The sequence below is a fragment of the Sinohyriopsis cumingii genome, chromosome 18, assembly GCF_028554795.1.
Source record: "Sinohyriopsis cumingii isolate HCF-2022 chromosome 18, ASM2855479v2, whole genome shotgun sequence".
In the NCBI taxonomy this organism is placed as follows: Eukaryota; Metazoa; Mollusca; class Bivalvia; order Unionida; family Unionidae; genus Sinohyriopsis; species Sinohyriopsis cumingii.
In genome coordinates this window covers 38,619,293-38,645,480 of record NC_142978.1, presented here as the reverse complement: position 1 = coordinate 38,645,480, position 26,188 = coordinate 38,619,293, and the positions used below count along the sequence as shown (strand labels likewise).

The window sequence follows — 26,188 nt, the reverse complement described above, 5'->3', positions numbered from 1 at the left end:
AAGAATGAATTGGTATAGTTCCAGGTATTCTTCAGATGAATCCACAAACTGGGTTTGGTTAAAATCCATTCATACTTGTTTGTGTTAGAATGCTCACAAGTTAGTACAGCTAATGCCAGCGTTAAAACCTAGATACAAAATGAAAAGGTTTAAATTCATAGTGTTTATAAGCTCAGTGAAGTAAATAAAAAGCAATAACCTTCAACTTGACCCCAAGGTCAATTAGGTCAGGCTTTCAAACTTCTTCACAAACTCTGTGGATATATTTTGCATCATTTTTATTTTGAACTATTTACATATTGCAAGAAATGTTGACTGAAAATCCATTTCAATGCCACCATTTGTCCAAAAGTAGAATAAATATTTCCAAGATTGGCATTATGGTACATGATGGAGGTCAGATGGGCATTATGGTACATGATGGAGGTCAGATGGGCATTATGGTACATGATGGAGGTCAGATGGGCATTATGGTACATGATGAAGGTCAGATTGGCATTATGGTACATGATGGAGGTCAGATGGGCATTATGGTACATGATGAAGGTCAGATTGGCATTATGGCACATGATGAAGGTCAGATTGGCATTATGGTACATGATGAAGGTCAGATTGGCATTATGGTACATGATGAAGATCAGATTGGCATTATGGTTCATGATGGAGGTCAGATGGTCATTATGGTACATGATGGAGGTCAGATTGGTATTATGGTACATGATGGAGGTCAGATTGGCATTATGGTACATGATGAAGGTCAGATTGGCATTATGGTACATGATGGAGGTCAGATTGGCATTATGGTACATGATGGAAGTCATATTGGCATTATGGTACATGATGGAGGTCAGATTGGCATTATGGTACATGATGGAGGTCATTATGGGCATTATGGTACATGATGGAGGTCAGATTGGCATTATGGTACATGATGGAGGTCATTATGGGCATTATGGTACATGATGAAGGTCAGATTGGCATTATGGTACATGACGGAGGTCAGATTGGCATTTTGGCACATGATGAAGGTCAGATTGGCATTATGGTACATGATGGAGGTCAGATTGGCATTATGGTACATGATGAAGATCAGATTGGCATTATGGTTCATGATGGAGGTCAGATGGTCATTATGGTACATGATGGAGGTCAGATTGGTATTATGGTACATGATGGAGGTCAGATTGGCATTATGGTACATGATGGTCAGATTGGCATTATGGTACATGATGGAGGTCAGATTGGCATTATGGTACATGATGGAAGTCATATTGGCATTATGGTACATGATGGAGGTCAGATTGGCATTATGGTACATGATGGAGGTCATTATGGGCATTATGGTACATGATGGAGGTCAGATTGGCATTATGGTACATGATGGAGGTCATTATGGGCATTATGGTACATGATGAAGGTCAGATTGGCATTATGGTACATGATGGAGGTCAGATTAGCATCATTTTCATTAGGAACCAGTTACATACTGCAAGAGTGTTTTGTTGAAACCCCATGTTGATATGAATATCCATACAGTTAGAAGTAGCCGCATGCAAATATTTCCAGGACCGCAGTTAAAAAAACCACTTTGGAGGTTGGATCAGCACGATTTTATTATAGGAATGTCTATACATAGTGTTTAAGTGGTAACTTCATGCTGATAAAACCATACTTTTAAGAGGAGTAAGAACAAGATTTGTGTAAGAAATCTTGAAGTTAAATGGCTAGAATGTCAGACTAGAAACCAAAATGGTGCGGGTTCAAATCCTACCTGGTGCGGGTTCAAATTCTACCTGGTGCGGTTTCAAAACCTCCACTGGATCAGCCCTGACTTTGTTTGTGAAGATGGTATTTTACTTCTATTGCCTTGACATCAAACACTCATGTAAACCAAATGTTTAGTGAAAAGCCAACTTTTATATGACCATCTGTTCCAGAGAAAAAGCACTCACAAATGTTTCAAGGTCTGATCAGCACCATTTTCATTTAGGACCAATATCATATCATAAAAAGTCTTTTACTGAAAGTAGCAATAACAAAATTTCAAGATGGCCACTGTTGTGTCCATATTGAATGTCTAATCAGTACCATTTTCATTTAGAATCAACTACATATCACAGAAAGTCGAATGGACAAGTGTAGATATGACTGTCCAGCTTACTCTGAACTTTCAAGATGGCCATAATTTCAGCCAAGGTGGATTTCAGGCTGGTACCATTTTCATTCATACTGGATGTAAGATTGACACCATTTTCATTTAGGATCAACTAGACATCATAAAAAGTCTTTAGTGGAAATCCCAGGTCAATAGGACCATCTGTTTAGGAGTAGTTAGCGAATAAGATTTTCAAGATGACCACAATTTCAGCAAAGGTGGATTTCAGGTTGGTACCATTTTCATTCATGTTGCATGTCAGATTGACACCATTTTCATTTAGGATCAACTCGACATCATAAGAAGTCGTCTTTAGTGGAAACCCCAGGTCAATAGGACCATCTGTTTAGGAGTAGTTAGTGAATAAGATTTTCAAGATGACCACAATTTCAGCCAAGGTGGATTTCAGGCTGGTGCCTTTTCCTTCAGGGTCAACTAGACATAAGAAGTCTTGATGTGAAGACCTCATCTTGTTAGGACTGTCCATTCAGGAGAAATAGCAAAATAACACAATGTTCTAGATGGCCATTGTGGAGGCCATATTGGAAGATTAACACCGTTTTCATTTAGGAACAACTGGACATCATAAGAAGTCTTTAGTGGTTAATAGGACCATCTGATTAGTTAGTGAATAAGATTTTCAAGATGGCCACCATGGCAGTGATACTTGTCTGTGGACCACCATTTTCATTCAGGACCAACAAAACTTTAGGATGAATGAGTTTGTAAATTTTCTTAGTAATCTTCTTAGTAGTTTAGTAGTAGTGGTAAAAAAAAACTTGTAATAACAGATGGATTGCTGGTCAATGATCTGTAGATCTTAAATGATGCATGCAAAATAACAAACAGAACTAAAAAGAAAGAAATTTATGGATTAGGAGATAAGTAAAGAACCATGCACCTCACTCAACGGGCCCTGTTTCATTTAAAAATCTCTAAAAGTTTACTCCACTTTAGATTTCCCATTCACTCAGTTACCCTTGATCATAACAAGATTTTTATTTGACAAGTAAATACAAGTCCAGTCAACTTTCAAATGGTAGGGTATGTCTTTTATTTATTCTTAAAGAAAGAAATTGAGAAATATTCCACACTAAAATAAAATTTAGAAAAATTTTTTTGATCACATTATATGCCAAATGAGTGCACTTTATAAGCAAAAAAATGTTGCAATATTATTACAACTTTTTAAAAGCAAATTTGAGATGTGTTAAGTGAAACAGGGGTCTATAACTACTGTGAATTCCACTTATATTCATAGATTTTCAATAAATCAGAATTCTGTGATTATTACAGACTATAAATTTAAAATGACCAAATTACCAATGATCCAGGGTCTGCTTTTGAATTAAAAATTTAAGGAAGAAATTCATCTGTCTATTTTCAAAAAATGGGGGGAATGTTACAATGTAAAGAGATTAAACAAAGAAATTAAGGTAGAACTTGTAAAAATTATGCATGATTTTTGTGCATTCAGCTGATGTTTTGGTATGATTGTATAGAAATTAATTTTAATGAAGCCTCTCCTAGAATAACCCTGTTGGTCCTTCTCTGAAGACAACTGGACCAAGCAGCACTTGGTCCTTCTCTGAAGACAACTGGACCAAGCAGCACTTGGTCCTTCTTTGAAGACAACTGGACCAAGCAGCACTTGGTCCTTCTTTGAAGACAACTGGACCAAGCAGCACTTGGTCCTTCTTTGTAGACAACTGGATCAAGCAGCACATCAACAGGATATCTAAAAATTTAACCACAGAAAAAAATTCTTTGTTTTTGCAAAGGTTAAAAAAAAGATGAAAATAAATGAATTCACAGTTTGAGGAGAGAAGAAAAAGAGAAATCTTGGACCTATGCAATGCTATGCTATGATCAATCAGATGTGGATTCAATAAGGTGATATCCTTCGGACATTTCTTCCACACGGGGAGGCTGGAATGGACACAGCTGAAACATACAGGTTTTTAATGATTACAGGTGAAATGATTCACTTATGTATTGATACATCAATAATTTTGCAATTTTGATACACACATTGAGACTAAAGGGGGAGAACTGATTCAAAAGTATATTTACCTTGTGCTAGTTAATTTCAGTCTCCAATGGCCATAACTAATTATTAGTTGTTTGTCTTTTGTTTCTTTATGTGTACTGATGTATCATACTGTATGATCTGCACCATGATATGCATCAATATGTGGCATATTGTTTTATCCATAATAATGATACTGCAACCACATACAAGTTTTGCTAATTTTTAATTTCTGCATATTAGCAATGTAAACTTTTGGTAAAATACTGATATTAATTCTTGACATTTAAGATTAACAGTTTCTCTGTCCTTAGAAGAAAACAGCACCAAATATCAACAGCTCTTGTATATATGGGTGTGGGTTGAAAATCATTCAGTGGTTCTCAGTAATTCCTCATAATATTACCAATATGATTTCACTGCAAAATGAGCATAACATTTTTGTGAAATTAGATTCATTGCTAAATTTGCTACAATTGTAAACTTACATCAATCATATATAGTCAGAATATGGATACATTAATAAAAATTTCAGAGATAATGGAAAACAAAACATCAAGGAAACATCAATGGCAATTTGCATGCTGTTGATTCAGTAATTTTCGTAGGAAACAAATATTTTTTGATGTGGTTTACTTAAAATCAAAAATTAAAAACCCAATGAATAATACTCCTTATGCACAAAAAAAGCGTTCCTTCCTCAATCCATGAAGATAAAGACTGACAAAAATGTGATATTTTACCATACCCTGACAAAATGTGATATTTTACCATACCCTGACAAAAATGTGATATTTTACCATACCCTGACAAAAATGTGATATTTTACCATACCCTGACAAAAATGTGATATTTTACCCAGAAAACTGATACCCATGAAAATAAATGAATTCACAGTAACGTATATCCTCGCTTATAAAGTCCACTTCAAATGCAAATTGCACAGTCCCTGATTTACAATTGCATTAATGCACTGCCCGATCTTGGTCTATGCAGTTTGTTAGGAGTAAACATTAGAACAAATAACACAGACCCAGATCTGCTGGCATATTATATGACAACAGATCAGGGTCTATGTTGTTTGCAGTTGGCTTTGACTTACAAATGAGTATATGTATATATGGTAGTTAATAGTAAATGGCACCAAACACCTGCTGTACATCAATGATGGTACCAGTATTATACATGTTTCCCATGTCAGTCATTGCAATAGTTCAGGTCTGTCAAGTATATATATATATGAAACATGGTAATAATGAAGATATTCTACATTATCTTTAAAACTATTCGTCATCACTATCAAATTCCGAGTGCAACATTTTCTCTATGAACAATACATTGTCTTTAATCATTTATATTCATCTGGAATGCTTTAACAAAAAAAATTATGAATTAAGTTTTCTATGTTATATAGTTTTGTATGATAAGCATTGCTTTTGTATATTGTTTTATTAAAAGTGTATTTAAATAAAATAACAACTGGATAAATTCAAAAGATAGCATTGAATTTATGATAAATAAAATATAACTGAAACTGCAAATGAAAAAATGTTGTAGAGTAATTGTCAACATATTTCTTTTTTTGCTTCATAATTAAAATTGTACAAATACAATTTTCTAATGATCTCATCACATTAATGGTGGCAGTGAGAATATATGTACAGCTTGTGAGTAGTGAAAATGTGTCAGTGGAAAGAATCTGATCTACAATGCAAAAGGGCTTGCAACCATCAAAATTCAGTCACTTCATAACTTCATAAAGATTTCACTGCATGTCATATTTTTTTTCTTTACTGTAGAAAGTGAAGATTTTGTATGAATTACAGCAAAAACTTGAATGATTTAAATGAATTTCTAGCAGAAATTGTGAACCATCCTCTATGAAAGGAGCATCCATGATAATGCCAATGATGCATGCACCTAATATATATATATATATATATATATATATATATATATATATATATATATATATATATATATATATATATATTCTTTACTTCGCAATGAAAGAAAAGCCTTGCTCAACTGGAAGAGCATCAGACCCATAATCTAAGGATCATATATTCAATACTTGTCTGGGTCAGCAACCTCAGGTGTTCTTGGGAAAGGCATTTAAATGATATTTCTTATTTAATGAAAGTGCCATTAGAACCAACAAAAACAACTCAAAATATCTTAATTGGCTCTGTTATTTGGTTTATGATCTTCTTTGCATGAAATCACAGGAATAAACAAAATATTTGAGGAATTGAAGTCCCCTGCTTTTCCTTTGCATTTTGCTTTTAAGCTAGAAACTAATCATTTACTGTTTGTAATCTTGTTGTTTTATCATTAAGTGTTTCTTTAGTGCTTTAGCTAGAATCTCATTGCTTATTGTCTGATCCCATTTATTATTCATACATTTAAATTTTACCTATAATCCTGTCCTGTATTGTTTACAATCTTATTTTCTGCACATCCTTTTTAAAATAAATGTTTTTGTTTTTATTTAAATTTTAAATTTAATATCTGCACTTATCTATGTATGCATCTGAATGCATTTAAAAACGTCTTGAATATAGGAGAAATAACTCTGACAAGGAATATTTTGATGTCTTGGGTTGGTTAACATCAGAAGCAATACCTTACATGTACGTAACATTTAACCTCTTTCACTGTAACCATTTCATAAAGGACATTTGCTCTTTCTCATTTTAGACTAGAATTTTTCACATTCTTTTGAAATACCTAAGTTACAAGAGAATATATAAAGGAGATATTATTTGGTCAATTAATCTGATTGGCAGTTGCTTAAATCTGCATTATCAGCCCTTGATTAAAATAATTTAAACTATACAAACATAATGTGTGTGTGATTTGGATTTTTAACTTAGCTTTAACAATTTTTCAGTCATATCACTACAATGTCTGCAATGTGTCAGTTTATAGCGATGTCAAGCACTGAGGCATAATGCCGCAGACATGTAGCATGATGTCCCACCCAGTCACATTATCCTGACACCAAGCCGACCAGTCCTAACACTAACCTCTTAATGCTAAGCATCTACTAAGGCAGCTGTTAGTACCATTTTTATAAGTCTTTGGTAAGACTTGGATGGGGATTTGAACCTGCAACCTCCTGCATCCGAGGTGGACACTAACCACTAAGCCACCAGAGAGGGCCAAACAGAATGTAATCAATGTTTATACAGCTTGACTCAATCAAGCTTTTTGAAGTTTCCAGCAGCCATTGTAAACACCATGAAAAAAATTAATTCTGACTAAAGACTAAGAAGTTTTGGCTTCCTGTGATAGGGCATAAAAAAACAAGAAACAATATTTAAAAAATGGTACTAAAATGAATTGATAAAAAAGCCATGGATTAAATCTTTTCTTCTATTTTAAAAAATTTCTCTTAAAATCTGTTTCAGAAGCTATTAACATTGTCTGCCCCAAGAAGCTAGTTGTTTTACTGGGCAAAAAGTTATGCAGGCTTTCATTAACCATGCATAATTCATGCATCAGTAATTACACTAATTAGTAACTACACCTGAGGGTTCACATAAATGCATGCAGCCCTTTGTCAAATTACGATACTTATTTGCTTACACAATACAAAGTTAACTAGTTGCAGGTAACTTATCACATTCTACACTGTTCTGTCATTTATATGGAATGTTTACCAGTGAATAAACATTTATTCCTGCCAACTGGTGTAATGTGTTTTACTTTTGTGACAGCCAGTTCCTTTAAATGTAAAATGGATTTAAATGACAACCATTGAATACATTTTACAAATGAAACACCTAATGATATAACAACAATCACTTCATGTATATCTCTCAACAGAGTGATAATTTTAAAATTATCATTACTTTATTGCACCATTTTTATTCAGTTAGACTCAGAGGTATAAATTTTGACTTCGACAACATTCTTACCATCGTCATAGCAAGCAATGATGCAGTTAATGCTGGCTTTATTACCACTTTATTTTCATTCCAAATGTACCACTTTATTTTTGTTCCAAATGTACCACTTTATTTTCATTCCAAATGTACCACTTTATTTTCGTTCCAAATGTACCACTTTATTTTTGTTCCAAATGTACCAATTTATTTTTGTTCCAAATGTACCACTTTATTTTCGTTCCAAATGTACCACTTTATTTTTGTTCCAAATGTACCACTTTATTTTTGTTCCAAATGTACCACTTTATTTTCATTCCAAATGTACCACTTTATTTTCGTTCCAAATGTACCACTTTATTTTTGTTCCAAATGTACCAATTTATTTTTGTTCCAAATGTACCACTTTATTTTCGTTCAAAATGTACCAATTTATTTTCATTCCAAATGTTCAGTTTATTCTGTTCCAGTTGTGAACTAGATGAAAAGATGGAGGCCTCTTTAGATAATTTCAGTTGGACAGTATCACTCCGATATGTTATTCTGGGTGATTTTCTACAAAAAAAGGTCATCAATATGCTTGGGAATCACCTCTTGTGAAAACATTTGCAAATGGTTTGACTGGCTATCAGTTATTACTGTGTTTATATATGAATCTTCAGCAGTTTAACTTGTCTAACTAAACCATCAGATTCTGTATGTCAAGTACTCAACAACATAATGCATATCACAAGTAAAAAGCTAGATTCCAAAACAGAAAGTAATTTTGTAAAAGTATTACGTTTCTCCAAAAATACTTAATCATATTAACATAAGGACTACTCTCTGCTAACCTCCAGCTCTCCCTGAAAGGTGAACTAAAAAACGTCTTTCTCTCAATAACTTACAAAGGGAAGTAACTATTAATCTGACACCAGTAACTGAAAACCCACTACTTCCTCTTGTATGCCTTTAAAGTGGAAAGCTGTTGCGATCATTTACAAGACTGAAATTCCCAACTCCCTATCATACACAGCATCCATGTCAAGAGCCAGGCATGAAGGAGGAGTTCTTCCAGACATGGATGAAATAATCACCTTGACTGCTAGAGCATCATGGGGGTCACACTTTTTCTAGGCATGTCTGTTGCTAAATCAAGCTGATTGTTGATCAAGAATTTGAAGAGGGGCAATCAGAATTATTTCAGATGTGACTCTACATCGACTACCTACCCTAAATTGGGAATGAAGTAGAGAAGGTTCTTCATGTCCTGAACCAAAACCAAACTTACAGAATATTTTTGCAGCATATCATCTAGGTGTACCACTGGTACTATGGAGAAGGACATTGTGATGAGGGATTTGATTGCAGTTCAATGTCCTGGTGAAGAGCCGATGGTTGAGGCTGAGGCCAAATGGAAAGGTACCTTGTGGTAGTTGAAATAATGGTAATTGCACAATAGGTATATGGATATATGCATCAGACAGGATGAGACTAATCACATATTCATCACGTCACACAGAAAGACAAATGGACGTTGCAGTCTCCATCTTCAATTTTGGGGCTGCTCAGGTCTCAATTTTCCATTGGTTTTCATAACCAGAAAAGTATAGAGTTCAACGGAACAACCTCCACTGCCTGCTACATGAGCAAAACTTCTCCTTCTGTAAAATATGTAATTGTGTGATTGCTTGCAATTTCAATCATGAAATAAGATGGTGAAAGTGGAAGGCCTGAATAAACAAGATTCGGAGCCCCTCTAAAATGACTTGGATTAACTCATTTCTAGAAATGATCATCCCTTCTCTGGTACACTACATGACAAGGTCATGCAATTATAGGGGCCTGCATGGAGAGCTTGAAGGGTAACTCCTATGTTGCTTGCTTTCTTACCTCCCCTGCTGCATGATGTGGTTTGAGGAAGACCATAGGACAGAATCTCTTCTTATCAAATCCAGGTCTCTTGAGACCGTTAGGGCATTTGCTGTTATGTGGTGGGCAGTCCAAATGACTACTTTGACAATACTTTTTACCGAATCTCAGGCAATATCATTTCTGTCCTTTTCAGTTAGATTAAAGATTGCTAGATATGCCAGGTGTAGTAGAGATGAGGTCAACACAATGTTCATGACTAAATCAGTCATATCATTAAACATTTCTTTGTCCATATAATAACAGTGGAGCAGACATGTTGAAGGCAGTAATGTCCTTGCCTAAGTCAGGTAAGTTCAAATAATAAACATCAGAATGTGAGTTGTATCTGTTAGGTGAGCAAATTGTGAGCAAATGACTCACCAGAAAGAAGGCTCATGAGTTATTGGGGTTATAAATTTATTTGAGTGATGCTCAGTAACTTCTGCAATCTCTGATGATTGTGGCAAAGTTCTAAGGACAGATGTTCATCAACACCATTGAAACCTTGACCTTGGAAGTAAGATTTACTGACGATGGAGAAGAGCATTCAATCAAATGCAAAATTCTGAATATTTCTTTGACTGCCACCTTAAAACTGAATCCCATCCTTTCTATGGTTGGATCAGATTGTTCAGGCATGTCTTCATTGACTGGGGGATTGTTCATTTCCTGTATGATCATCATTCAGTGGTAACGCATTCCATATGGAAATGATGATGCAGAATCAACAACATGCATAAACAAAGTTCTATCTATAAGATATGATGTTAATTTCAGCCGAGTCGTGTCCAGCATGGAACATGGTCCAGCTGGTGAACGCTTGTCTGGTGGCCAGGTTGGACGCCTCGAAGTGTTCTGATGGTTTCCCATGTACTTGTATCATGGATTATATATATATAAATATATATGAAAAAAAGAATGGTAAAATGTTATCTGTGTTTTTATTCATTTTGTTCAAAGCTAATGCTTTTTAGTTCATCATTTATGGTGTATCATTTATCTTTGGTGTTTATTATTTATAATTTATGGCTGACTGTTTTGCTTTCATTGGTTATCATTTAATATTTCATTTTTTTGTTCTGCAACTTTTTACACATAGTGCTTATCATTTCATTTTGAAAGGTTACATAAATGTTTCAGGTTCTGTTGAATGTAGATGTCTTTGTCTGTAATACTGACACCACTATCATTTCAGAAAAAGTGGCCACCATTAGAAAGTGGAAATGATTTTTGGAGCATTAGTAACAAGATTTTCAATATGTTCATTGTGGTAGCTTTTTATGGTCTGATCAGCAACATTTTCATTCAGGACCAACTAGATATCCTATTTAGTCTTCTGGTGAAAACAACAACCTAAAAAGACGTTGTTGTTGTTGTCGTAGGGCTTAACGCCATTTTTCAGCACACGATAGGCTATACATGGCGGCCAGTATTAATGGTGGAGGAAGAACCCGGGAAAACCCCGGAAAGAACCACCGACCCTCGAGAGGCTACTGGCAAGCTTTCTCACATATCCATATTGGCCGAATCCAAGTCTCGAACCTACGCAGACAGAGGTGAGATGGCAGTGATCCGTAACGGAGAGCGCTTTAGACCACTCGGCCATTCAGGGCCCCCTAAAAAGACGTAACATTTAGGAGGAGATCTTCAAGATGGATGATGCTGTGGTGAACATACTGGAAATCAGATTGGCACCATTTTGATTGAGGATTGAGGACCAAAACTGGCATCAAGAAGTCTTCTGGCGAATCAGACTGGCACCATTTTCATTGAAGACCAAATTGATGTCAAACGAACAGAGGTGTAGCTATGATATTTTGCACCTGGGGACGAACTATAAAATTGGCGCCCCAGCCCCCTCCCCGTTTAATCACATTTTTTGAATATTACCCTTGTTTACTTATTATAATGTAATGTTGTAAGCCTCATTTTGGCGCCCCTGTACCTTGACACCCGGGGACATATGTACCCCCCTGCCCCCCCCCAGCTACGCCTCTGCAAACAAGTCTTCTGATGAAAACCATTCTGATATGGCTTTTCATTCAGAAGGAGAAGCAATACAAAAAAATTCAAAACGATTACTGCAGTTGCCATATTGAATGCCTAAGCAGCACTATTTTCATTTAGAACAAACAAGATCTTGGGATGAATGTGTGTAAAGTTTCTTGGCAATCATCCAAATAGTTTAGAAGGAGTAGCAACTTGTGCTAATGGACAACAGACAAAAAGCCATCCCATAAGCTCTCCTGGTCAATGACCAACCACTGACTTGTAAATATTGTGCCCTAAACTTGACCTTGAATATATGATTCCCAGCCCATCAAATTTTGATGTTTGATTAGGGCTGTTCCAATAAAACATACCTGAGACACAGGGAAGACACTTTTAATGTGGGGTATTCACCCACAGAAGTAATTAAAAATTTTCTTTTCTTTTTAATATGAACTCTGTGCTGTCAAAGTACCCTGAAATACATTTTTTAAAACTGCCTTCTCTGGAAACCATATATGTTTAAGTGGAACAGCCCTTTTGATACCAAGTACGAGCATGCTGTATATGGATCCTTACAATTAAGGCCTACTTACAGGTATCCTTGCTAATGCATCCAGTCCCACCATTATAAGACAATACCATGCCTGAAGAAGAAAATCTCCTTAATACATATCATAAGCAGATGATATACATGATAGAACTTGTCAAAAATAGTACATTTTCAATCTCAATTAAATGCTTTCATTTAACATGCACCAAAACCATTAGTTACACAGACACTACTTTAACACAGACCCTACATTTGCCACAACATACTGCCCTGGAAGATCAATGTTTCAAGCAGACAGACATACACACTGACCACACCACATCAAACAGACAAACACAATGACCACACCAAACCGTTAGTTACACAGACACTACATTTGCCACAACATACTGCCCTGGAAGATCAAGGTTTCAAGCAGACAGACATACACAATGACCACACCACATCAAACAGACAAACACACTGACCACACCAATCCATTAGTTACACAGACACTACATTTGCCACAACATACTGCCCTGGAAGATCAAGGTTTCAAGCAGACAGACATACACACTGACCACACCAAACCGTTAGTTACACAGACACTACATTTGCCACAACATATTACCCTGGAAGATCAAGGTTTCAAGCAAACAGACATACACACTGACCACACCAAGGCATTATGTAACAAGTCCATTCTACTTATAGTTTCAAACAAACAGGCATACACACTGACCACTCCAATGCATTATGTAACAAGTCCATTCTACTTACAGTTTCATGCAAACAGACACTGACACTGAAATGCTGATACACTATGTAACAATAGATCTGACTCTATACAATTCACAGTTCAGGTGGAGACAGCCCCCCCCCCCACCAGTATGGCATGGGACACACCTATAGTGATGACACATGTAGACAAAACTAAATGTTTTGTTCTGAGTAGGCAGAAAGAATGAGTTTTATATGGCATAGGAATGTCAAGGCTATCAAATGAATTCTTTCCTCCAACTCTGAACAAAGCACTTATGTGTTTTGGTATTTATTACATATCTCCATTTTATTCACACATTCTTTTAAATTATTTAATGTATACTTCTTCTAGAAAAATAAATTAGGCATTTGGCATTTTATGAAAGATATTTTACAACCCTATGAAAAATTCACATGTATGTAACTGGGAAGAGGCCTAGATATATACTGTGCAGTTGTGTATTGGTCTATCTGCATTGTACATATGGTTTAAAAATGTTGTATGGAATATATGAATAAATTTAAAGTGCAGTTATAGGCAAGTTGATTTTTTCTTACTTATCATATAGAACATAGGTTTTGGACAATTAAGTGACCCTTTTACTTACACCCAACTAACTGAATTCACACATTCTATTCCAAGCAAATTTCTGGGCAAATTACACAGACTAATAGTATGTAAATAAACTCTAATTTATACAGAAGCTGATTCATTGATGGTACTTTCAAACTATCTATTGCTATGTTTTCATTTAATACAAAAAAATATTGATGCATTCCACTTTAAAGGTAATAATTTAAGCATATATTTTTCAGAAAATGAAGATTGTCTTTTTCTAACATGCAGACTAGATTTTTAATATTTGTTTGGATATTTCTTGACATGAAGATTCTAACAAGATTTATTCTGTTTTCTTTTTATTTTCTACTTGAACAGTAACAAGAATTTAAAATATAAGCAAACATACACTTCTCTGAGCAATGAAAAAGTCTCAGCAACATTGTAACAAGATGTAATTCTTCTAAATTTGCATCACAGTCAAAACAGCTGCTGCTCTCTGTGATACATCTATCTCTATGTTGCAAATGTCAGTTTTATCATCAGATTTAAACAAATTTGATTCCTTAGTATATTAATAGACAAACTGAAAGATTCCCCACTTGAACTTGCTCATTAAGAAAGATTTTTAAAAAATAATATTCTGCAGACCATATTTTTGAAACTCTGACGCTGAAATGGATTTGGATTAGGTTTAGAATTGTAGATGATTTACATTGTGAAATGTCTCCTCTTGGTGTCGTCATTTAGAATTGTAGATGATTTACATTGTGAAATATCTCCTCTTGGTGTCGTCATTTAGAATTGTAGATGATTTACATTGTGAAATGTCTCCTCTTGGTGTCGTCATTTAGAATTGTAGATGATTTACATTGTGAAATGTCTCCTCTTGGTGTCGTCATTTAGAATTGTAGATGATTTACATTGTGAAATGTCTCCTCTTGGTGTCGTCATTTAGAATTGTAGATGATTTACATTGTGAAATGTCTCCTCTTGGTGTCGTCATTTAGAATTGTAGATGATTTACATTGTGAAATGTCTCCTCTTGGTGTCGTCATTTAGAATTGTAGATGATTTACATTGTGAAATGTCTCCTCTTGGTGTCGTCATTTAGAATTGTAGATGATTTACATTGTGAAATGTCTCCTCTTGGTGTCGTCATTTAGAATTGTAGATGATTTACATTGTGAAATGTCTCCTCTTGGTGTCGTCATTGCTGTAGCTGGGAATGAGATCAACAGGCTCAGAAGTATTTGTTTTTTGGTTTCTTAGCCCTTTGTGTTTAAGGTCATTGAGCCCAGAATTCAGCACTTTGTGGCAATTAGCAAACTCATTTGAAGTTCAAATGCTGTAGCCATAGTTACAGTCCCTTAATTATCTGTTTATTTTGATGCGACTCCATGAATCTTTCTTATTTTGTATCGGAGTTTTGAAACTTTCAATACAATATTTAGGGCAAAGTACTTGTTCTCTCTCTCTCTCTCATACATATGTTGGTGTCACTTTGCACACCAGCTTCAACTTAGAACTCAATGTCAAACATCCTTTCCAATAAACTAGTAGTATTGTAAACCTGAACTTACTAGATTCCATGAAAAGCCCATAAATTGCTTATTGCTACTTACAGTACTCTCCCATTTTCACCATCAGCAAAAGTGGCCATTTTCATCCAACATCACTAGATTTATTAAAATTACCAATTTATCCTGGCATTTTTGAATAATTTAAAATGTAAAGCTATAAATCATTGCTGGTATTTTATAAGCAGACTATTATTGAATATTTCAACTTGCAAAAATAGTTCCTGGCTGAGTGTGTGGTAAGGAAATTGTAGGTGTGCGATATAAAATCAAAGACTGAACATATCTATTGAACACTAGATCAGCCAAGCAAGATTACCGTATATACTCGTGTATAAGCTGAATAATTTAGAAAAAAATAAACCTGGAAGAGGGGGGGAGGCTTATCTGTGGGCCAATGTCTAAACTTGAGAGTTTTTAGGTCTTTTTGTTGACTACTGTAATGGCTGTAAATCTTGGGACATAAAACAATATTTTTTTTCCGTGTCCTAAGACATAGGCATGTAAAAATAGAGTAACTTTCGGTGACCCAACAATTATTAAACTGCTACTTAGTACTGTGATTGATTTTGTTATTTTTTTGCATGGACATATTTTCTGGTATCTTCAACATGAAGTTAATTAAAGGTAAAAACAGACTTCATAATTCGCAGGCCAGTTGAGTTTACCAGGGAGATCATACTGAACTATAATGTACAGTACTTACACAGTGCAATGCGTCATTTAAATCCTTCTTATTTCTAAACATATTAGATGAAGATTTTGTTTTATTCATTGTTTCAACCAAATAGCATTCTTCCAGATAACAATTCAGCTAGTCCTTTATAGCATTTTATTTACGTGGAATCACACGCTCACGAGTTACTCATTTTCAATGATATAAGTGATCCTACAAATTGAGGTAATATTTTTTAAAAGGCATGCACATTTAATTGTACAAGGTGCGTAACCATTATAATTTACATGTTCATGAAGAGTGGTAATAATAAAGGCTAAAATTCTCATATAGTTCAACTAAGATCATCATCAATCAATTTTAGTGTTTTAGCTGAACAAACATCATAACTTTCCACACAATGGAAAGCATGATGTTTCGGCATCTCCTATGTTGATAGTCAGTGAATTTCTTTCGTTTTGCGACATAAGTATAGGCCAGTTAATCATTAAAATCTGGAAACTGGCTTGTGTTAAGAGGGAATTTTGACTGGTAACTATACAAGTACATTAATGTGTAATTACCTTTCATTCCTAAATTCCATAATATTAGCACAATTACTGTAGTTTTGGAAAACAGGGTGTAATGCATACCTATGAACTTTTCAAAAGCCAAGTAGGGAGACTGAACAAAAAAAAATAGAGACTGGGACCTAAAATTGTTAGGTTTATCGTGGCATTTCTAAAGCCTTGTTTTCACTAAATATTGATCGATCTTCCAGGTCCAATATGTGTGAAATTCGCAAAAAGACTCGCTGTTTCTCCCTGTGACGTGCCCTGTTTTCCCCCATGACATTCCCTATTTTCATATTCGGGTCAGCTGTGGTCAAACTGCACAATAGCTAAAGAAGATTAGTCTTAAATAAACAAGCAAGAAAGCCAACATGACTAATTAAAAGTTAATCCTTATCCATGCAACTATTTTGTGAAAATGATTGGCCCTCTGCCATAATTCAAAGAAACCATATTCTACACTATTGTGTGTTATGCGAGCACCATCAATTGATTGGCAAATAAAGAATTCCCAATTTTGTTGAACTAAAGGTACCAAAATAGCCAGCCTCATGGTACCGTACATGTGGCATCTATTTTCCCCTCTTTGTATATCCAACCTTATTCCCTTATTGTCAACTCATAAAGCATTTAGTTTTGTTTATTATAAAACATGTATTCTGAATTTATTTTTTAAGGACACATTTGCTGCATGGTATTTATTTTCATTCCTTCTTTTAACTTAATGATGGTAGTTATCATTGGTATATAAGGTATAAAAATGCCAGGTGTTCACTCATGTAACTTTCGTGGGAATGGCGCTATAGCAGCTGGAGTTACAGCATTCATAGTGATCATTCTTAGGATTGAAATTAATTGTGGACGATTTTATTGTTGTGGTTTACTTTTTTATTCTGGTTTATTTTTTTTATTTTTTTATTATTGTAGAGGTAAAAAAAATAATCTTTAATTTACATGAATAATGTTTAAACTTAACATTCTATTTAGTGAAGAAGTGAATTCTTTATAGTAAAGTAATTATTTCGTCACAACAATAATTCACAAGTGATACAACTGAACATGTAGGACTTTTCTTGTTTAGAAGAAATGAAAATCGAAGACATAATATAATAATCGGTAGTTCTCTGCAAAACTCAAAAGATATTATGAAATCGGGAGGTAGGCGTGGTGCAACCCCAAAATTTGGGAGTTTTTTTCCTCCTGGCGAGAAAGTTGAAAGGTATGGTGTAAGGTTGCTAACATAAAGCAAACTACAACTCAGCTTTAACCGTATTGTTTTTGTTTGTTGTGTTGTCATACTGGGATTACATCTTAATGAGTTAGGTATTTACAATTTCAAAGCAATGTTAAAACATAATTACCAGTGCACTGATGTAAAATGTCCAATGCAATAATGCATAAACAAACAATAATCAAGTCAAAAGGGAGAGGTAGTCTTACAGCAACTCATGAATGCTAAATTCTTGTCATTGTTTGATCAAACTATACACAAATCTATTTTAGGCAGAAACAATAAGAAAACGGAAAATTAAATAAATTACATTTCAAACAATTTCATACCATTTATTTTTAATAACCATGCACGCGCCAACCTCGAGATAAGTAAACATATTAGTTATATTTTTAAAAAATATAACTTTGCCTAAATAAATGCATTTAGAACTTACCTTGTGCATCCTGAGATGTCTTGGAGTTGTAGGTCGGCTTATATGTGGGTCATGCACATTTTAGTGTTTATACCTGTTCAGTTTGGGGGTTGGTTTATATGCGAATGGTCTTATATGCGAATGGGCTTATATGCAAATGGGCTTATATGCGAATGGTCTTATACATGAGTATATACAGTAAATGGTCATGTAATAAAGTTATGCCACATTTTATCCCTTCATCTCATGCAGGTCTAAATTAAACAAATGGATAGGAAAGTGTTACAGAACAAATAAATACATACTACCATGATATGGACTTTCAAGATAGGGTCCCACAAGGACCCCAAATGTGGTGTACAACACACCTGCTAATGATGACATATTAGTATTTCATGTTGCATTCCTTAATCTCAAACAGCTCTGAAGTAACAGAGTGGGAAAGAAGTATGATGGAAACGATGGAAACAAATTTTTTCTAGTCAAATATGTATTTTCGTGAATACTTTACCCGATCATAAGACATTGGGAAAACTACAACTACCTCATAAATCCAGCCCTCCCAGACAAAACATTTAGCTAGAAAGAGCTAAAATGCCTGCAGTGGTAGAAAGTGTTCTTCTGTGTACTGTATAAAACAATTCCATTTGCCATCGTATGCTTACAGAGTGGAGGACCTTCTTGCTTGAGATATTCTCTCCATGACTGGTTGATAGCCAGTTTAATATGATCCAGATGTTTTCGTTCAGTAGGTCTGGGTTTTTGGTGTGAAACAACTGCTATCTCGGTTGTCTGAGTAGATGATGGAAATTCTCTTTTTCCATGGAATTTCATCTGTAAGATAGAGGAGATCACTGATCCATGACTTCTCCTATCCGAGTGGTGCCATGAGGATTAGGCAACACTTCCATTCTCTTGTGCTGTATTGCCTTTGTGGTGAGTGGTGTTGGAGGATAGGCGTATGCATCCAGGCCAATCCAATATATGGATAGCACACTGACTGCTCCCACCTTTGGATCTGAAACTGGTGAGGAAAAAAAGGTTGAAAGCTTGGTACTCCACCTTGTCACAAACAGGTCCAACAAAGGTTGGTCTCATCTGGTGTATATCTGAATGAAACCGATGGATGGAGAGACCATTCTGTCTGTAGAAGCTGACTGTTCCTGGACAATGAATCTGCTATTGCACATATGACAGACTTGGACGTGGATTTGTTGTTGACAACACCACTTTAGAAAGTCCTACACCAGTAGGCAAAGGTCTGAGGACTTGGTTCCTCCTTGCCGTTTGATATATGTCACCATCATAGAGCTGTCAGATAGACTGAGTACTCCCATTGGAGTTAAGAATTCCTGCCACCAGCAAAAGGCTTCCAAAATGGAGGATACTGATATGTAGAAGCCAATCCTTGGGAGAGCACACTCCACTGGCTTTCCAAAAAGGTGGTAGTAGGTGTGGCCCCCAGCTTTGTGTACTTGCAGCCATAAAGACTGATCTCTGGCAGTTATACTTGCCGAGGTATACCCACAGTGAGTCAAGTTAGGTGTACCCACCGTGAGTCAAGTTAGGTGTAACCACAGTGAGTCAAGTTAGGTATACCCACAGTGAGTCAAGTTAGGTGTACCCACAGTGAGTCAAGTATACCCACAAAGAGTCAAGTTAGGTATACCCACAGTGAGTCAAGTTAGGTCACTCCAAGTCTGCAGATAATACCTCATATTTGCTCAAATGGGGAGCAATTGGTCCGGTGGGCAAACTTTTGGCCTCCATTGGGATAAAAGAATGATTTGTAATGGGCACATACAAAGGTGACCTTAGGATAATGAGGACTGCTGCGGCATTAAGCAGGTCTAGAAGGAAAAGAAATTCTAATGTGGAGAGAGATTCCTTTGAGAGTAATGAAGCCACCATGGTCCTGATTTCAATGCCAGTTCCTGAGGAAGACATATTCTGTTTACATGTATGCTGAGTTGCATACCTAGATGAAAAAAAAGTTGAGATTGGATTTGTCATTGGTGAAGAGGAAACCCAGACTGAGCAGTGTGACAAGGATTTTTATATCGTGTTCTAATATATAACTAACCTGATGTTTTTGCAGGACATTGTCCAGGTATTTAATGCCACTGCCTTAGAGATGGTCTGGACACGAGCCATAATGCAATTCATCAGACTAATTAAGTCCCAGAGAATGATGTTGAGTCCAAATGAGAGCACCCAGAGTTGATAAACAACGTAGTATAGGTGAAATGCAGAAACATCCTGGAAGCCTTGTGAATAGGGATGTGAAAATACGCATTTTAAGTCTGCACTGATTTTGAAGTCTCCCTCTTTAATGGCATTCAAAATGTGCTGAGGTGTTTTCATTGAGAACCAGTGTGAATGAACTGAGTGACAACACTTAGGTCAATGACAGGGTGCAGAGTTCCAGGACCAAGAAAAGTCTGGAATAAAATCCCAGGGAATTTATATTTCAAATTATTCCTACAGCCTTTTCTGCGGAAGGTCATTTATTTCCTGCTGCCAAGTGGTGGCTTTGAATGGGTCTGATGGAATGTTGTAGCTGAAAGTGAGGCAGAGTCCCTTGGAAACCACTTGTTGGGTCGAATGATTGTTGTGGCAAATCTTGTCTCATTCGACAGCAAAATATTGGAGCCTTCCTCCTACCGGGATCTGTGTGAAGGGCAGTATGGAGATTATATAATTTTTTGAGAGATGGAGGTGGTCATGAAAAGAAACTTCAGCGGAAGCAATTTCTACTTTTCTGTCTTTTGTCCACTTTGGTTCGCAAGAACTGTGGTTTACAATGTGAAGAACAAAGATAGGACAACATGTAAGATGTTTGTGTCCCTTGGTTCCTTTTCTTGGAATCCAGAGTAAGAGATGAGCTCTGTTCCACCTGCTGGAAGATAGCCATCAATACCAAGTCCAACATAAAGCCCACAGCAACCATATTGTGGACCAATTATTCAGAGTCATGTTCAATCCCCCAAAAATTGAGTTTGCTTTTATCATCCTCAAAGCTGTGTTGTCCCAGTCAACTGTTGTCCAAATGACAAGCTGGTATATGGCAATAGCAGAACTGCTGATGAAAAGCTAATGGAGTGTGTGACTGTGTGTGTGTGATATGGATTTTTAACATAGCTTAAACAATTTTTAGTCATATCGCTACAATGTCTGCAGTGTGGCAGTTTATAGTGATGTCTAGCACTGGGGCATCATGCCACAGACATACAGTATGATGTCCCACCCAGTCACATTATCCTGACACCAAGCAGACCAGTCCTAACACTAACCTCTTAATGCTGAGTGCATAGCACTCGTAGCTTTTAGTATCATTTTTTAAAAGTCTTTGGTATGACTCAGCTGAAGTTCAAACCTGTGACCTCCCACATTCAAGGCAGATGCTCTAGCCACTAGGCCACTGAAGCGGGGGAAAAAAATGTTGATGGAAGGTGTTTTGTAAGAAAATGAAATGGTTGAAACTAAAGTAAATCATTCAAAACATCCGTGATTCTGCCAGACTGTGGAAGTAATTTTAAGTTGAATTCTTCCTTTTTCTTGATAAGATCAACAAACGCTAGAGCTCTGGCCCAGGTGGTTGATAAGGCAGGAGGGGGAGGGCAAGACTCCAGAGGTAAAAAGCAGAAACTTCTTCAATGGAGACTCTGAAAGCCTTGCTTACATGATGTGAGGCTGACATCTCTTGAGTTGCCTGAGATGATGGTGGCAAAGGGTGTCGAGGACTGCAGATAACAAAACTCTGAAGCAGAAACAGTGATTTCCAATCAGTCACTGATTAAAGAATCCCTCCTAGTGACCAAGGACTGAGAGAAATGAGAGGTGGCATCGGTTGGAGGCTGGGCTTGGCATCTTATGTGGTGAGGCCATATGTGGGTTAGACCTGTCTCCATAACTGCTTGTAATTGCTTGTTGCAACATACTGGATGACAGATTGATTTGTTTGTAGGAAGGGCATTGTCTGATTCTTAGTAATGTGCTTCTGCTCTTTGCTCATCGGCTAATCTGTTAGACATATAGAGCAGAATGTATATACCTTTTGTACCTGTCTCTTATTGAACAGAAAGTCTGTGCAGAGCTATGCCTTACAGGTTTACCTGGACAATAGCAGATGAATTTTACCAAAATACTTTACCATACTATCTGTGAGAGGTTCAAGGACAACCTGCACTGGTAAATACAATGAAACCTGGCATCCAAACACTACATGTATTAGCACAGAAAACTCACCTGTATGTAGACAGTCATTGTGGAATTATACGCCCATATATTAAGAGCTTTCTGTAGGTCTCATGGACTTGCATGTCAACATAATAAAAGTACAGCCCAAACTTATTGTGAAGTGGTACAGGCTAATGTGCAAGTACCCAAGCACAATTAAATGCGTAAAGATAACAAAGTATGTCTCAAATTGTAAAAACAGAACTATGTCAAGATAGAAAGAGAGATAAGCTGAATATAGAGATGGAATATGATTCCTTGTGAAGTGAGAACTTTTACAACTTGTATCTGTGTAGATTCTGGCTTTTACAAGGTCTTACATGGTGAGAGTGTGCTTCTCAGTATGAGAGGAAGTAAAAACTAAGATATTCATGGGTTTTGCCACCAATCGCTATATCAAGAGGAGATCACTCTGCCTGACCACCATCTACATTGGCAGAAAACTTGTAGTTCTTTTTTCAAGCTAAAAGTTTTAAATGGAAGGACTGAATTTGTGAGGTAGTGTTAGTTCTCCTAGGTATTATGATTGGGTAATGTATTTGAAGAAACCATAAAATATTGTGCTATGATATGATCATGAAAAACACTCCAGTGTAGTATGTGACACACCTTCTAATGATAATGTGCAAAGTATACCAAATAGTTTAATAGAAGAAGGGATGCTGGAAAACAAAATTCTGAGCCATGACTTTGACCTTGAAGATAGCACCACAAATGTGCTATGCAACACACCTGGTGATGATGTACAGGTATGCCAGTTTTCAACACACCTACTAGTGATGACACACATTAATGCCAATTTTCAGCACACCTACTAGTGATGACATACAAGTATGCCAATTTTCAACACACCTACTAGTGATGACACACAAGTATGCCAATTTTCAACACACCTACTAGTGATGACACACAAGTATGCCAATTTTCAACACACCTACTAGTGATGACACACAAGTATGCCAATTTTCAACACACCTACTAGTGATGACACACAAGTATGCCAATTTTCATTTCTTAATCTGAAACAGCTTGAATGCAATTGGGAAAAATGGAAAGAGTGAGTGTAATGGAAAAACAAAATACTGAAATATAACCTTGACCCTGAAGAAATGGGACCCATGTATAAATAAAACAAAATTACTTCTAGATGTATATAAAAACTGTCCTGTCATCAAGACCAGTTCCCAATGGTTCCCTGAGTGGCTAGTATGCTAGTGTGACTATAATTTAAACTACTGACATGTAACTTACCAAGTATGTAACAAAAGTTATGTAAAGTACGACAACCATGGCGATGACTAGGTATATGGCCCAATGCTTTGGAAGTTCTCTAATGTAGACTACAACAAAGAAAAGGTTTATCCCAATAACAACCACTGTTAGAACACCTGCTATAGCCTTCATAACTCTGAAAAGAAATGAAGGAATGAAATAATTAACGGACGATCACTGGTAATGTGTCAGCAAGTTCAACTCTTTGCACAATAAGATATTTGTGTGTTTATCAAAGGTCTAACAATCTCAAAAACATGAATAAACACAAACATTGCTCTCTAATATGTTGCAGCAGGATCTCAGAAAAGAATGATCAAAGAAAAGGCAAATTATATACAATAAAATTATAATTATACAGGTAAAGGAAAATAAACCTGTTAACATACAGCCTTAAAAAAATAGCATTCAAATGTTTCAAAATCCACAAGTCAGAACTTCACTGGGTGAAGATCATATATTCCCCTCACTGTATGCATACAAATGTATCAGCTGTTTAGTGAAATTTCTCTTGTATCACTCTTCATTAAGATCATAACTGAGTTGTGGAGTCTAAAAAACAGTGGAAATAATTTATGGAAGGTTGTTAGTATATGATGAGTCTCATCAAGTTTTCCATGCTTTTACTTCTGTCATGTGTTTTCTTTGACAGTGATTTTAAAAACGTCTCTATTTAGATATTTCAGTTTCATGATTTATGGGAAAATGAAATGCTTGTGAGACACCAATTAAATGTAAAACGTGTAAATACAAATTTTATTTAGTTTTGCTTTGTATTGCATTTTAAGGGATAATATGTGTATTTTTGTAACTATTCCTGATTTTTCTGACACAGGATGTTGTCATATTTGTAAGTTTATCACCTGTCAAAGCAATAATGGTACTTTGTTTTTTAAAAATCCTCTGACAGTAGTTTGTATTATGAGTCATGCATAATGCATACTACGTTGTTTCATTCACAAGTTTCAAGTTTGAGCAGAATTAATTCAAGAGAACATCACATACCAGTAATCTGAAAAGGACATGTGTTGTAATGAATGCTGGTACTTTTTCTGGCAGGCTACCATGTTTCTGCTAGGGATACTTTTCGTTACCTACAATTAACATACCTTCCATTAACAAAGTCTCCCATCACACATTTGTTACTAGTGAAGGAAAGAACAGGAAGAAGAGCAAATGGCAGCTGTAAACTCATTAGGACATTTAGAAGGTCATTCATGTAGGTCAAGTCATCTATTCCTGAGAATATGGATATAAGAATTGTGGGTAAAATTGCAACTGTTCTTGTCAGTAACACCCTCTGCCATCGCTTCCATTTCAGCTGTAGAAATCCCTGCAAAATTGGAATCATCACAAATCTTAATATATTGCCAGTCATTGTACGATATTTACGCTCATAAAATACAGAATCTTGATGTGATAGTTCATTGTATTGGAACTGTATGACACAACTTGAAATCATCCAATGAGTTTCACTACATCAGAGCTGTATGACACAACTTGAAATCACCCAGTGAGTTTGATAAAACGAATGAAAACTAGAAATGTGTTTATCAACTACAAATGCCGAAAAACAATTTATGAAAAACTGACCTACCTCCCCTAAATACCAAACTTAACCAGATCAATGGACAGATGGACAGATGCATAAGCATAACCATGTATAGCCTACCACAATTATGGTCGGATATACAAAGCATAAGTGATAGGAATACATAAAACACTTGACAAGATGCCACATATAATTCCTTATAAATTATGTCCAACTGCAAACTGAATAGACCCAGATCTACTGTCACATAATGCACCAGCAGATCAGGGTTTATTTGTTTGCAGCTGGACTTGACTTATAAGTGAGTAAATATGATAGTGACTTATCAGTGAGTAAACGTGATAGTGAATTATAAGTGAGTAAATGTGAAAGTGACTTATAAGGGAGTAAATGTGATAGTGACTTATAAGTGAGTAAATATGATGGTGACTTATAAGTGAGTAAATATGATAGTGATTTGTAAGTGAGTAAATGTGATAGTGATTTATAAGTAAGTAAAGGTGATAGTTCCTCATTATAGTGAAAAATGTTGGGTCAATTCAAAAGAGAAGTGTTTGATATAACAGTGTTCTAAAGTAGCATGCTTATTAGAGCCCTTTAAAAAAAACCAGGTTAAGCACTCCATTTTATCATTGCTTATAAAAGCCATAAAAAGTGATGCCACCTTAATTTGGAGTATGCCCCAATATGGCTGTGACATAACAGCATTTCACATGGTTCATACTAGGCCATGGGCCCCGAGTGGCCGAGTGATATAAAGCGCTTACCATTATGGATCACTGCCATCTCACCTCTGTCTGCGTGGGTTCGAGTCTTGGGCTCAGCCAATGTGGATATGTGAGAAAATATGCCAGTAGCTTCTT

At 35.9% G+C, this 26,188-nt stretch overlaps 1 protein-coding gene across 3 annotated transcripts in view; it reads right to left on the bottom strand.

The window, feature by feature from the left end:
• The window catches only part of LOC149776435 (natural resistance-associated macrophage protein 2-like), a 117,812-nt gene that overhangs the window by 15,168 nt on the left and 76,456 nt on the right, over window positions 1-26,188 (bottom strand). For 2 of the 3 annotated variants that reach the window (XM_089940847.1, XM_089940846.1), the window contains exons 12-14: window positions 24,883-25,106; window positions 23,753-23,909; window positions 12,553-12,603 (exon numbers count right to left, since the gene is read on the bottom strand). In XM_089940847.1, coding sequence (XP_089796973.1) covers window positions 12,553-12,603; window positions 23,753-23,909; window positions 24,883-25,106 — 432 coding nt within the window. Of the gene's footprint in view, window positions 1-4,003; window positions 4,100-12,552; window positions 12,604-23,752; window positions 23,910-24,882; window positions 25,107-26,188 lie in introns of all 3 variants that reach the window. The other variant, XM_089940848.1, reaches the window with a different exon arrangement.